The sequence below is a fragment of the Austrofundulus limnaeus genome, unplaced genomic scaffold (assembly GCF_001266775.1).
Source record: "Austrofundulus limnaeus strain Quisiro unplaced genomic scaffold, Austrofundulus_limnaeus-1.0 Scaffold1058, whole genome shotgun sequence".
Taxonomy (NCBI): Eukaryota; Metazoa; Chordata; class Actinopteri; order Cyprinodontiformes; family Rivulidae; genus Austrofundulus; species Austrofundulus limnaeus.
Genome location: NW_013953460.1, coordinates 34,491 through 49,431, shown reverse-complemented (window position 1 = coordinate 49,431; position 14,941 = coordinate 34,491). Strand labels below are relative to the sequence as shown.

Here is a 14,941-nt window from a genome sequence, read left to right as displayed (position 1 = left end):
GGTAAATATTCTTCAATAAAGTGTTAAATGGTTTTAGTTTTTTGTGACTGCTCATTAGAACTAACACTTTACCATTGAACATTACTGAATTATCTTTTGATCAATTACAAAACACAAACTTACATTAATCATGATGAATCACTGGGTCAGTGGTAGACATGCAAAACAAAAACATCTTAAAAATATGCTCTTAAAAACTTGTCTTTTTTAATAGACACTGTTATTTTATGTCTCTTGTGGTAATACACTGAAACGTGTCCAGTATGTCTGAAGGGACCTAAAATAACTTTGTCTAGTAAAAAAGAAAAGTTTTTAAAGATTTATCAGATATACAGTATAGGCACAATGAACTTCACAGGATTATTAAATATATGCTTTATTTGACATGTGGGTAAAATAAATCTGTTATTTATTTGCACAGGTAAATACATTGTTGTTGAAAGATGATTCCTCCATATTCCCCTGTGTCTGGGAAAGTTTCTGACCTGTTGAAAGAGCATAAAGTAGAAGATGTTTTAGATATTTTGATCACAAAGGATTACATCCTGAGGTGGAAGAAAACTTTTTGGCAGCAAAATATCAGGAAAACCTGTCTGATGTGCAATAACTGCTTATTATGGTGATGATTATGATATAACTTGTGATAAATGAATACATAAGTATCTGTGTTGATGCCTTTCAACAAACATAAACTAAAACATAATTTCTATTCCAACATGACAGTTTCTTTATGATTTTAAACATCTCCCTCATTAAACATTTTCTGATTCTCCAGATAGTGAAAAACACCCTTTACTGTAGTGATTCTAAATTCTGGTCCTCATGACGCAGTATCCTGCATGTTTTAGTTGTTTTCCTGCTCCTCTGCAGAAGCCTGTCAATCACCCAATAATTTAAATCAGGTKTGTCAAAGCTAGAAAACAACTAAAACATGCAGGACAGTGAGTCACGACTAGAACTGAGAATCACTGCTTCACTATCAGTTTGTTATAAATATTAAAAACTTCTGAAAATAAAGTAAAGAATTTTCAATAAAATTAACAAACCTAAATCCAACTCCATATTATCTCACTGCAGTCATTTCCACTGACCAAGTGGTTATGATTTGAAGTGGTTTCTCTTATCAGACTGATGAAAAAATAAATATAAAATTTTCTTTTGTTGTAAAACCTCTGGGACAATAATGAAAACATTTACTGGAGAATAGTTTTCTGTGAATTCTCAAGCTGTGGAGGAAGACTATGAGGATATAAATGCGATGTAAAAATGCAATGCCATTTTTTCCAATATCATGCAGCCTGTTACTTTTATGTAAAACAAAATTTATTATTTACTGATAGTTATTATGTACTGAATAAATGTTTACATTATATAAAAGGAAACATTTTTCACTAAGTTCTCAAACTTTGGTTCTTATTTCTGTCTCCCACAGTTTGTCAGTTTAAAATCTGTTGCACTGAATAAACCACCAAACTTACCATCAAATATTTCCCTTTGCCCTACAATTAAGATGAACATCAGAGCTACAACAGTTGCAGTGCAAAAAATTCATCTCRACACAAATAGTTTATGACTTACCTATTTTAMAAAACCTGAATAGGAGTCTTCCAGAATCCACTGCGTCTCAGACCTTCCCCAAAGTCAGCTTCTCTGAAACAATTATACAGTATAATGAAGTTAAAACCATAACCAGATTTTTATTTCAACACATTTATCAAATACTGAATTTTATTTTATATACGTCTAGACCAACTTACCTATATAATGCTATATATTTTTTGGTTGTAGAATGAATCACACATGATAATCTACAAGACTAAACATCTAATAACAGATTATAAATCCTGCTGAGGCTGAACAAACACAGAGAACTTGACAATAAAAGATTTCAATATATTTTCTTACCGATCTGCGTTACCAACAACACTGGAATGGACCAGGAAATGATGTGTGGTCATCTGAAGTTTGGTTGTTGTTGTTAGCCAAATAAACATCCAGACATCTACAAAAAACAATTACATAAACAATTTGTCAGGGTTGTCTTTTAATCACACACATTTAACTTTGTAATATACTCCTAACATGTCACACTGATGTTTTCATCTTTTATAGAAAGATGACATTCAGACAGAAGGTGAAAAAAAAATTACCCAGTATAGTTCCAAAAAGCCATTATCTTTCCTGTTTTTATTTTATTTTATTATTTTTAGGGTTTTTTTGTAAGTGACCACAGCTGCTGAGTTATTAATACAACTTCTATATTTCTAAACAAAAAGTAATCAGCAACAGCATATATTCTGTAGAACTAACACAYGTTTTAATGCTGAGCTGTTGTTAAAAATCAAATGTGAATAACACTGAAAACAAACATGAGTGCWTTCTATCCGCCAGGGCTAACAGCAGGCCTGATTAGCTAAGTGCTAAATGATAAAAGGCAGTGCACAGTTATAGTTATTTCACCATATCTAACTGCTTTTAATTCTGATCCATGACAGAATAAGTTAAGTTAACTATATGTAGGTATCCTGATGCATCTCAGTAATCCAGGTAAAAAATCAAAAAGAAAAAAATTGAATAGGTCTTCTGGAYGTCCAGAAGACCTTTACAATTTTTTTCTTTTTATATGTAGGTAAATATGAACAGTAGCTTACTGAGGTTAAATGAGTTAGCTGCTAATGTTAGCATTTAACGTGTTATAATTTCATAACAAACATATCACTGGTGGTTCTGTAACCATCGCTAACTTTGTTGTGTAGTACTACAGCAGCTCTAAATGCTTTTTTTTTTTTAATAACGCTWTTAAAAATAAAAAGAATGAAGCAGAGATACTAACTTGTCAAGCAGAAATGGCTAACTCTGCATCCCTCCTCTTCCTCCTGTGAAATCCACCTCGTTTTTTTCCGGGCTCGATCTAATTCTTTCTTTTCAACTTGGATTTCTTCCTGGGTCTTCTTCTGTTTCCCTGTGTTGGGTTTCAGAACAGGCTCCAATCCAGGTTGTAGTGTGTAGGTTGTTGGAGGGGTCAGCTTCACTCAGCTAGCTCAGCTAGCTTACTGCTTAAACGAGAGCGCGCTAGCTCGGCTGCGCGGCATGCGCGCTGCRTGGGCAGGGACGGGGGTGGGCAAGAACAGCTCGTGCATAAGACAAACCTCACTTTTGATTGGCTGTTCGTCTCTGGGTCGGAGAGATTTTAACAGAGGGCAGAAGGACCACCGGGAGGAGCCAGAGGAGTTTTTTTTCCCCTTTTTTCCCCCCAGAGATTATCTGTCTAATATCAATCTGTCAGAACATAGCGACAGTTTTAACAAATATGTCAAAAATATATATTTTAAAAAGTTACAGATTGCAGCTTTAATTGTTAAAGAACAATTAAAAATGTGTCAATATATTGTATTTTTGATTAAGGGAAAATCTCAGAAAGTACACATACACAAGGTGTCATTTTATCTTTGGTTCCACAGATTTAACACATTTTATTGATCTGATGGTTTAGATCATTTCTTACCAGCGAGGTTAGAAAAGTCGAGAAGGCTCGTTGCCGGCTGCAGCAGGTCGGGGCTGCTGGATGAGAGGTTCCCTGGAATAGGCATGATAGCCACGCTGTGACGACACTGCTTTGTACCCACAATGCTGTCGTCCTGAGACTGACCCATGCCGCCATCACTGGGGAGGAAATCAGAAGGTGAATCAGAGATAAGGGGGGAAGAAGATGAAGAAAGGCATTATAATGAGGTTTTAAACACACAGAGAATATTAAAAGGGTAGATATCTGTGGATTTTTGATCTTTTGTTATGAGTTTCAGGTAAAAGGACAAGAATGAGAGTTGCATCTTGAGAGCATATTAAAATCTCAACAATGGACAAAAGAGATACAATCAAAATCCTGCACAGTCAATAACCTATAATATTCTTTTTTATTATGTATCAGTGACCCTGTTGAGATTTATCCACAAGGGGTTTTCATTGGCAGAAACTGATAAGACAAAGAAACACGTTTACCAAACATACAGATAGACAATACATGGACAAGATGCTAACACACTGGAAAGTCAAAAATCATTCAGATTTTTTTKATTCTTTGTGCCTTAGAAACATCTTTGTTTCTTTTTTTTAGTTCTAGCTTTTTGCAGGAAAGAAACACAACTTAAGCATTACTATCAGGCTGCTTCTAGCTGTACATAAGAGAAGCAAATAAAACCCACCAGCAGAGTAGGTACTGTTCATGTCCAGACTGCAATCATAACTATTTTATGCAAAGCTATGTTCAGTGATACTTACAAGGTAAATTTCCAGAGATAAAAATGAACAATTACCATATTAAACATTACTGGAGTACACACCCACATTCAATCATGTACCAATAAATTCTCAAATTTAACCTGGCAGGTTTCAATCCAAGTTTATTTCCATTTCTGTATTAATTGTTTATATCCCCAAGCAATTTTTTATTGCAGAAACACAGGATTTCCACGAACACAGCTTCAGTCATGTTGCAGCAAAAGCTCTGTATTTTTTGAATTACACAATGATAGATTTTGAACCAATTGGATGGAACAAAGATGGCAAAAAAAGGCACAATTGATTGAAGATCAGGCTAGAACAGGAAAGGAAGAAAGTAACAAAACATTTTAAACATGATGGAAAAATATGGAAAAAATGGTAAAAGTAAAGATTTTAAGAGCTTGAAAGATTATGAGCATCGCTGGTGTTTATGTGCATGTTACAATAATAGTCACTCTTAAAAAAAAACGAGTCAAAACAGAGACCCAACAAAAGCTAAAGATGATAAATATGAGTACAAATACAACTTTTTTCAGTGAAGTACATTTAGATGAATCAAAATTTGTTGTTATTAAGTTGTGAAAAGGTAAAACTGAACTTGACAACTCAACCTTGTGAAAACACAAAGCTTTAAATACATTTATATGAGAAAAACCAATATAATCCTCTAGAAATGTAGGTGGAGGTTAGTACTGTAGGTGTGTGTGTTTGTTTGCATATGAAAACATAACCTTATAGTTGGCGAACGGTAAATTACGCAAGAGATCTTACCCAAAAAGGCCCCTGAAGCAGCAGAGACAGGCAGAAGAAAGACAACATTTAAACACGTGAAAAAGGTAAAAAGCAAAAATAATTAATAAAAGAAAAACAGAAACAGGGAGTGCTCATGCCAGTCTATATCTACTGAATATTCACAAACCCTGGACTGCACTGCAACAGTTCCAGCCTCACTTATATTCTCCTCTCCAGCCCCTTTAATCAGCCATTCTTCCCTTTGAATAAGAGCTGTCGTTAAATAAAAGAGAAAGAAAAATCCTTATCCGGGTGGTAACTAGACTGGAGTGCAGAACCTTTGAACGCTGCACGCCCAGTCGGATCAAACAGCTGTGCGATGGTGCGTTATGAGACGGAGCACATTCGGTTTTCATGCAAACGGCGTGGTTTGATGCACTCAATCAGCGCTGGGCTGGAAGCGAGGGGACATCCATGACAGTGTGTAAGGGAGATGCATTGAACGAGTTGGCGCTTTAATTAACAGAGAGAGCGGTGTCTACTCTCTTTCAAGCACTGACGCGCCGTGGAGGTAAATGAGGCCTGGAGAGCAACGAAATGATGAAATGAAATCAAATCTGTGCCGCCACGTTACGGGCGGAATATTGAATATGAGCCTCATCTGCACAATTGCTCCAGATGCTGCTTCAATCGCTGGTTATGGAAGACACAAACAATGGTTATATGATGATGATGATGTTCACCTTGAAGCTGTTTAAATTACAACAGCTAAAAATAGTGTTAAATTTAATATCAGATTTTTTAAAGCAAGATCTGTGCAGAATTTTTTTAAACATTTTATCTTTTTAAGGTTTTGAAACTGCAAATTTTTGATTATGTAGAACATGTTGTGAAACTAGATGTTGTTTWTTTTTGACCACTATAAAATATTTCCCAGCTGTAATTTGAACTGTGCCACTTTAATTCCACACACACACAAAAGCTTACCTGAACGGTTTAGGTGGCAGAATGCTGAAGCGCGTCTTCTCCAGCATCTTCCTGATTTTGTTACGTCCTCCCGACACGGTGTTGGCTTTCATTTTACGGGCGCTTTTTTGGTCCGTAGGAAACTCCAGGTCTCCAGGGAGGTCGGGGATGGAAAAGCGGTTGCCTTTTTTCTCCTGAATCTTGGGGATGTGAGGACCACCGTTCTTCTTTTCATGCATGATCCGACTCAGGAGCTCTTTGCAGACTGAACGGATGAAAGAGGAGAGGCTGGTTAGTCTCCCAAAAATGTAGATTTTATTACATCTTTGGTACAGTTAGTAAATTATTTATATTTGCAACAGCTTGTACAATTAGCGCTTAGAATAGCATTTCACTACTCTCACCRAATATGTTGGTTTTCACAGTGATAGAGAGGTGTGTGTTATTTCTCAAGATGTCCACAGCTTTGGCAAAGGAGATGTTCTCAAAGTTCTGACCATTGACCTCCATGATCTGAAAATAAAACAGGCAAAATAAATCAACTTTTGCTGCCGAAGAATGAACTCAAAAGTGCCCTAGACTCTCATTTGTCTGACATTTGTAACATCCACTGATTTTTCTTTTGTGTTTATTTAAAATTTAAAGCTCATGAACGTTAGTATTCCTTAACCATCTGGACTCAGCGTGCATCAGCAAAACAGTTAATTATTCACCACGTGATTCAAGTGCTCTACAAATAACACCAAGAGGAAGTGTGTGCTTGGTAATTTATGAAACCTTTAGAGGAGATTAATCAATTTAGTATTTAAAACGTTATCTTTAAAAGCAGTAGGAAGTTATCAACCAGGATACAAGTTGATGTCAGCACATAGGAAGGAAATGAGGGAAAAAAGGTGCTCGTGAAGATTAGAGAGGCTTTGTTAAAACCAAGAAATACGTGGATCACTTTAACTTCTTCCTCATGGCAACACACTCAGCACAAGACTGAAACCAGCTTAAAAAATAAGGAAGTGCATGCACTTCAGTGAATATAAAAAAAAACGAATGTAATCGTTATGCTGTTTTGCTAGGCGACCAGTCTTGCTGTTACTGACCAAGACAAAAGAACATGTCCAGAAACTTACACTAACTATAAATACACCAGAACTATTTATTTTCTTTGCCATTAATTTCACAAAGAGTGGATCACAAGTCAAACAGGAACAACAGGTGTCACTCTGACCTCATCTGAGCTTTACTCTTGATAGGTTCTCAGTAAACCTCCTAAAGTTCAGCAACAGGTTACTCAAATGTAAGCAACTGTATCCAGCCTGTGTTATGGCTAACAACCTCGACACATTATGAGTTGGAATATAGACACAGAGGTAGACAAGTACAGCAGCATGGTAAGTAGAAACAAAGTGCTCAAACATCACAAGTGCTGTGCCTTCTCATTCATTTTATCAAATGATTTTTAGTTTTTGCACAGTTTAGTTTCAATGGCCTCCATAATTGACCACAAAACATTTGGTTGGTTATCAAGTAAAGTTTTCAATGACAAGACAAGCTGAATGAATGAATAAATGAGTGAATGAAAGTTGTGTCCTTGAAAAAAGCCTCTAAAAAGCTTCACTTTGCTTTGTGCAAATGTAATAACCTGCATGCTTTCACTTCACCATTTAKGGGTGTGTTGATCCACTGTAGGTCTGCATGTATATGGAAAAATCGTCTGTGCTCTACAACTGTAGTTTACCCACCCTGTCACATGACGAGCAGCAAACAGGACTGCTGACCCTGCAGCTACTCTGAGCACATGACTGTGCAACCAAAAACACTACAATGGTTTGAAAAAACTACACTCCCATTGGATTTTTTTTGAATTAGCTAAATATTTTTATTTGATACCAAAGAGACAGGAAAGGGGACATTTCCTCAGCTTCTGATAAGCTACATAACCCTCTATGCTGTTTCAATAATTTGTAGTACTTATACAATACATAAGTGGTTAATGAATATTATATTACTTTGTAGTTAACAAATAAAGTTGAATTTGTCACCTCACCTGATCTCCCCGTTTGAGTCCAGCCTCTACAGCTTTGCTTCCTTCTTCCACCGACTCAACAAAGATGCCAAACCCTCTCTCGCTGCCACCTTTGATGCTGAAGTACAGCGGAGACTCCCTCGACGCCTTCTGCAGAGTGATCTGTCTCCACTTTGCCTTAGCTGTGCATGCAATGTTCAGCAGTCTCAGATGGCCCTTCATTTTCTAACAAGGAGAGAGAAGTAAGAACAATTTACACTGGAGATCAGAATCTAAAGCTGTTTTTGTCTCCCAAAGTCTATGATAAAAAAAGATTAAAAAAAAAAAACTTTCAAGGAAAGTATTATGTATTTTCCAGGCACAGAGTTGAATTTAATACCACAATCAAGTTACCTTCAGTTATAATGAAAATGCTGTATATATCAAAAATAAATTTGACTTTGCATATCATTGCCTATCTAAACACCTTGAAATTAGCCTCTGTGTCTTTAAGAACCTCCTACCATTTCTGACACTCCCACTTCAGCACATCTTCAACAATACTTGGAAGCTCAGCTGCAGACTGAGCTCCAGGGAGGAGCTTTGTACAAATAGGCAGTGCTTTGTACCAGAAAGTGTTCAGGCAGCTCCACATGGCTACCACAGGAGTCTCAAGGATTTCTCAAACATGCATGAATGAGTCAAAACTCTGGGTGTGTTTATGATGATGCAATGACATTATAACATGCTCAAAAAAGCTGCTTTTTCATAATATCTCCCTTTAAAAGTAATGATTTATTATTGCTGAGAAAAAAAGTCTGAGAGCACAAATACAACTTTACTTGCAAGAACTATGATTAAAAAAACTTGACTGCAAACTACAACTATGAAGATGAGAAGAATGAAACTCAAGTTTAGAGTCATATTTGATCTTACTGTGGCTTCAAGATGTTTCTCAAACTCCTCCAGGAAGTGGGTCATGGCTGGGTTGTCTTCAAAATCATTGAAGTGGTTGTTGACCCACAGCAGCACTATTCTGGTTACCTGTGAGAAACAAAAACTGCTGTATTTAAAGGAGCGAGGGAGCAAACAGAGTTCCTGGAATTGTATTTTTCAAAGTTTTATGTCTGTTAAGTTGTGAAACTTTAGTGTAAGAACTGCTTTGAATAGAAGGTCTTTAAGCTCTCCAGAAGTGTTTTATAAAGCTGGATGAGAACTTTGTATCTAAGCACAATGTTGTCTACAGGTTATTTAAGAACATTGTAGCTTAATAAAAATACCACGTTATGCACTATCTGGAACTCTAATTCAGCTACATCTAACAGGTAGACATACTCAAACCCAATGAAAAATCTACAGCTTTATTCTTTTAATAATAAAAAAAGGGTAAGTACGTGAGGAGAAATGAAGGATGGTCTATTTGATGACCTACAGTTAAGTACAGCTGCTCACAGAAACTCACAGGTTCTGACTTTATCTTGTGTCTCAAATAATTATGAGGGGAAAAAAATCATAAAAACAACAATTTATGCAAAACATCTTTTCCATGTTCCCATATTTGAATATTCTCTCATTGTTTTCTCTGTACACAATTCAACCCTGTTTAGTGTGAGGGCTAAAAGATTATGAGCCTGAATGACAACTACATAAAGACTATTGACAAACAAGAATAATCTTAGGTTAAMGCTGTTATGGACGGTAGGAGCATCAGGCATGAATGAATCGCTACTTGGCTCAAGGACAGCTGAGCTCGCTGTAAGTGTATTGATCTGCAGGTGGCAACACATAAATTTTCATAGATGAAAAAAAAAGAGCTGATAGAAGCATAAAGACTACCCCCTTCAAAACATAAGCAGCATAAGTAGATGGAGAACAAGACAAAGTTTTAGCTAAAACATCTTTTTACACAAAGAGATGACAAAATCAAGCTAAAAGCTAACCTGCCTGAGCGTTCACATCTTCTGGTGGTGCATAACACGTGTGTATAAATAGTACAATACAAAGATGTAACCACACACACAGACACACCGTGTCTCGGAGACTGTCCATCTGGAACCACTCCAGAAGTTTTCTCCCAACATCCATGGGACTCGACAGGAAGGTCCTGTAAGTCAGCAGGAAGTCCTCGATGTAGGTGGGGTCCACCACCGACGGCTCTTCTACCAGGTGCATGATCAGACGCTCGGGGGTTCCCTGAGTTAAAAATAAACACACATTCGTTAAAGCACACTCACAGAAACACAAGTGGGATGGTAAAAAATAAAAAAATTAAAAAAAAATCAAACAAGGATGTAATCTATACATACAAGAAAGAAGATGCAAGGTTAGGTCATTAATCATAAAAGTGACTACAAGAAACTATAAAATGCAGTTTAAATGGGTTTTCAACCAGCCGTTATTAAAACACATAAAGACTCACATATGAGAAAGTACAAGATTTTAGAGACCATACAATATTTTTACTTGAATTCTTGATCTCAACATGTAATGACTTTTATTCAGAAACAGAAAATGTCAAATGGTCGGGAGAGAACACAATAACACCTCCTCTTTCAGCAACCCTGTTAATGTCACCAGAACAGAAGTTTCAGCTGGAAACGATTCATTTGACAGGGAAGAGAAACTGGAAAGCCATCCACTTTTGTCTGATACAAAATGAACAAAGTCCAAAAGAGAGAAGCGGAAATGCTAACACTTGTGAATTGACTCTTCTCCACTGGATGTGTTTTAGAGCCAACAGCTTTCCTCTGAGCCGCAGCCAAGAGAATCATTCAGGCCCATTATCCGATCAATACCTGGCTGCCCTCTGCAGCTTTAGGGAAAGGATCAAAAGGCTTTGGAAGACAGGGCTATCTGGCGTACAAGAAAATGCTCCAGCAAACAATATACTGCTAGCGGAGCTTTAAAACGATCAGCAAAAAAGATCGAGCTGCACGGAGTTTATTTTTTTTCCAATTTGTTGTTTGGGCTGTTTGAAAAAAAGGTTAAATAAATCCAACATATTGTGGAGAGTATTAATATTATTTTCTAGTCTGAAAAGTAACAAAACAAGTGAATTTTAAGGGGAGTCTGGTCTATAAAGTATACAAATCCTTAACCTTAATGGAGTTTTCACAAAAGCGAAAAAAAAAAACAACAACAACTTTAAAATCAAATATTTCACTTGATACATTCGAAAATCACAAACCTTGATGACAATGTGTCCCTTCCTGGTGCCACTGCGGTCAAGCTCCCGGTGCTCCTTCACCATCACTATCTCCCCCTCTTCCTCCACCTTGTGCATGTTCTTCTCCACATGGTTGAGGATTCGCCAGTAGTCCTCCTGGGCGATGCAGACGAACTGGTCGAGGACGACATGGGGACAGCGGGTGAACTTGTAGTAGAGCAGAACGCTGCTCTGCACCACATTGGGATACTCAAAGAACAGCACTGAAGCATGAGAGCAGGCAAACTGAGGCATGAGAAGGATGAAGGAACGCAGGGAAAAAAAATCCAAAAGTGCTAATTTCCTGCTGAACATAAAAAACTCAACTTAAAGAAAAAAGGGGGTCCAAAACCATTTCAGCTGCCAGAAACATCCTTTAACGGAGCAACTTATCGAGCCTCGCACTACATCCCACTAAACAAAAATTGCAAAAGACATGACTTTCTTACTCGTTGAGCTCCTCTAAACTAAATCATCAGTTTCTACATTTGTCTCACAAGCAATACCTCTGCAACTTCCTGTCTATCTGTGGAAAGGAAATGATGTGCATTTTAGAGGAACTGGGCAGAGTGGACCAAAAGACTCAGAATAAACGTTAGACTTCCTTTATTTTTCACATCTCAGCCACATATCAAGATTGTGTGCTCTAACTGTGCAGTGGTGATTATATTATAAAGAAATCAGCATCAGCTGATTAAAATTACTTTAAACTTTAAATTCTCACGATATTTTCAAGTTGATTGCTACAAAATTTTCATTGATGCATTAAGAAAGTCATACATAGAGTAGAAACTTCAAGTGAAGTTTTTAATGTATTTTTGGGCTGCAGTCAATTTCTCTACACAAAACCAGGAAAAAAAACATAATGCACATTTTTCCCTGAACTACTGATCAGTAGGCAAATTAACTCACACTTACTGTTAGATTATTCACGACAACTCTGCATCTTGTACTTTTTTCATGTTGATAAGTGATGTTTTTTTCAGAGAGTTTAGTCAAATTACAGCTAGGGCTGCAACTAAAGATTAGTTTAATAATCGATTAATCTGTCGATTATTTTTTCGATTAATCGGCCAAATCATTAAAACACTTGATTACATAAATATGAGTAGATATAAATTAATTTCATTCCTGTATAAATTAGGGATGCAAGTTATCGATTAATGAATGAATGAATTAATTAAATGAAATAATATCTCATACATCGACTAACAATTAGTTGATTAGCAGTCATTTTCTTAAAACCTGAGTTTTCTCTTGAATCAAGAGGGTCTTTTCATAACATGAAGGATTTCTTTTTATAATCTGCTGAATTAAAAAACAGAAGCGCATTTTGCCAGCTGTATTAAATACTGACTGAAAAAAAGTATATTTCTCATACATAAAACGTAACAGAAATGTAATTGGTTGCTGAATGAGAAAAATAAATTAAAAGAATAAACTATGATTTTTAGATGTAAAACTATTATTAGTTTATTATAATTAGAAATTTTTTACATTTAACCTTAATGATTTTTCTCTAATTCTTTACTTTTTGCTTCCTTCTTTTTGGTTCTGTCTGACTGAAACAGTGTTCTATGGCCCAGTTAGTGGTTCTGAAGCAGCCCCCCCTCCCCCTACTGAGGCAGACCTGCTGCTTGCTTCTTTATTTTGTTTTTTATTCTTTCATCCTGAACCTTTTTTGCTGCTCAACAAATAACTCTGAGCCTCAGTCAGAAAAAACTGGAGGGTTTTTATATTTTTGGCCCGAGAGGAGGAAACAAATGGTAGATTTAGGTGCCCCCGCCCCACTGGACGTATTTCCTCCTCGCGATGCGGCTCGCATCAACTCAGACCATCATTTAAAAAAATAAACGTGTCATATACTTTTATACGTCATATACGTGTCTCTATTTTTGACTCGAGAGTCTCAGAGAGGGCAGATCTTTACAGGTAGAGTTTTTTCTTGCTAAACTTTTAGGTCAGCCAGCATTGACAATGCTCTGCGGGTGATGTAAACAGCTCCGCAACGTGGCGAGAGACGCATAAATCACATGACAATGAATTGATAATGAAATTCGTTGCCAATGTTTTAAATAATCGATTTTTATCGATTTTATGGATTCATTGTTGCAGCCCTAGTTACAGCTGGCAAACTTTACAGGAAATCACAGTCGAGGCAAATTKAAAACATTGCACTGATGCTTTCAGCTTCTTTTGAATGTCAAGCAAAGCTTTCCTAAAAGAAGATTTTTGTAAACGACAAACAGAAGTGAAAATGCTGCCTTTATTTATTTGCATTTATTTACCTGGCAGTCATCCCCTTTGGTGCGAACGTCTCCGTTCATGTACTGCTTGTCCAGTGAGGGCGTGATACCAAAACTGTTGCCCATACAAAGAGTCTCAGCTCGTCCTTCTGGGTGGCTGATCTCAATCGCTCCATTCAGAATCACATACCAGTGGTCCAGCTGCAGACAGATGCAAACAATAAGTGTACAAATATGTTGTTTTTGTTATCTTTTTTAGCAGTTTAATCAGTTTAATGTGCTTTTATTTCTTATTTCTTGAATTATCTTAGACTATTGTCAGCAGGGTAAAAAGTGAAACAAAACAATTTTCTTCTTCAGCTAAGTCTGTGTGTATGCCTTTATCAAAACACACGAACAGGAAGACTGCGTCAACATAACATTGACTGACGTAGTATATCGTGATCATGATGCACATAGTGTGAGGCATGAGTATATTACTGGAAAGGTATTGTATATCTTGTGGTTGAGTTTGAAGAGAAAATGCTGGCAGATAAAGTATAAGTTCTTTATTGCGTTGGGGGGTGGGGGGTAGTAGCCCTTGGCTCTTTCTGAAGCGAAAGCTGATATTTCCTCTTCATTGCCTTTTTATTCTCCTGCTCCTTCTCACCTAGAAAATCTCTAATTCACCTCTAAGCCCCTCTCACTCTCTCTACCTATCAGACTGTTCTTTTTTCATTCCGCCTGTGTCATACCTTTTACCTCAGAGGTGATGAAACAGTAACGTGCGAGAGAAGGGAAGACAATYAACCACATGCTGGCTTAGTTTGTAGACAAAAGTTGCTCAAGGGCAAAAGTTTCTTATAGTATAGCATCTCTGGATTTCATAAGAAAAACACATCTAAATCGATTCCCAAAATACTATAATAAATAAAGAAGTAATCAGATTTTACTCTTCTTTGTGACTGTCTGTTGTTGGATCAGTCACCTTTAATTTCCCTTTTCTTTCAGCCCTCTTAAGCACTTTCTCCCCCTCTTTTCCCCACTATTAAACCACTTTAGGCTCTTTATTTTTCTTTCCCTCTCACACTCATTCAGCAAAGTCATTTGGACTTCAAAGAGGAGCCAAGAACTTCTCTTTGACATTTAACATGGATCCACAGAGACGCGCCGGAGTGGAGGAGAACTGCCCATCAATCGACCTGACACAGGCAGCGAGGAGGCACCCAGATGCACGGGACGAACTTCCTATGTATTTGTGTGTATGTGCAGTGGATGTGCATGTTTCCATCCTCCTGGGCTTAGAGGTGGCCAATTCATTGCCATTTATCGCCCTGTCGGTTCTAATGCTGCTGTGTGGAAGCAAACAGCCAGGACAGAGCTCTCGTTTCTCAGGCATGTAACTTAATTAATTAGCTGTGTAGCAGCTTGTGTGATTGACAGGGTTTTCACTGCAGTGGCTTGGAACATACTGTGTGTGTGTGTGTGTGTGTGTGTGTGTGTGTGTGTGTGTGTGTGTGTGTGTGTGTGTGT

General features: G+C 37.2%; 1 protein-coding gene and 1 long non-coding RNA gene across 10 annotated transcripts in view; both read right to left on the bottom strand.

The window, feature by feature from the left end:
- Positions 1-14,941, bottom strand: part of rapgef6 (Rap guanine nucleotide exchange factor (GEF) 6) — a gene marked incomplete at its 5' end in the record, with an annotated part of 73,668 nt that overhangs the window by 25,972 nt on the left and 32,755 nt on the right. For 5 of the 9 annotated variants that reach the window (XM_014030418.1, XM_014030426.1, XM_014030421.1 and 2 more), the window contains 9 exon segments: positions 3,506-3,663; positions 5,053-5,064; positions 6,001-6,244; positions 6,384-6,492; positions 8,021-8,224; positions 8,915-9,022; positions 10,007-10,171; positions 11,166-11,318; positions 13,472-13,630. In XM_014030418.1, the coding sequence (XP_013885872.1) occupies positions 3,506-3,663; positions 5,053-5,064; positions 6,001-6,244; positions 6,384-6,492; positions 8,021-8,224; positions 8,915-9,022; positions 10,007-10,171; positions 11,166-11,318; positions 13,472-13,630 (1,312 nt within the window). 9 annotated transcript variants of the gene reach the window in all.
- On the bottom strand, positions 359-2,993 carry LOC106533950 (uncharacterized). The gene is made up of 4 exons (XR_001312304.1): positions 2,834-2,993; positions 1,906-2,002; positions 1,579-1,650; positions 359-485 (listed from the first exon to the last, which is right to left on the bottom strand). It is a non-coding gene; the product is annotated as an uncharacterized LOC106533950 (long non-coding RNA).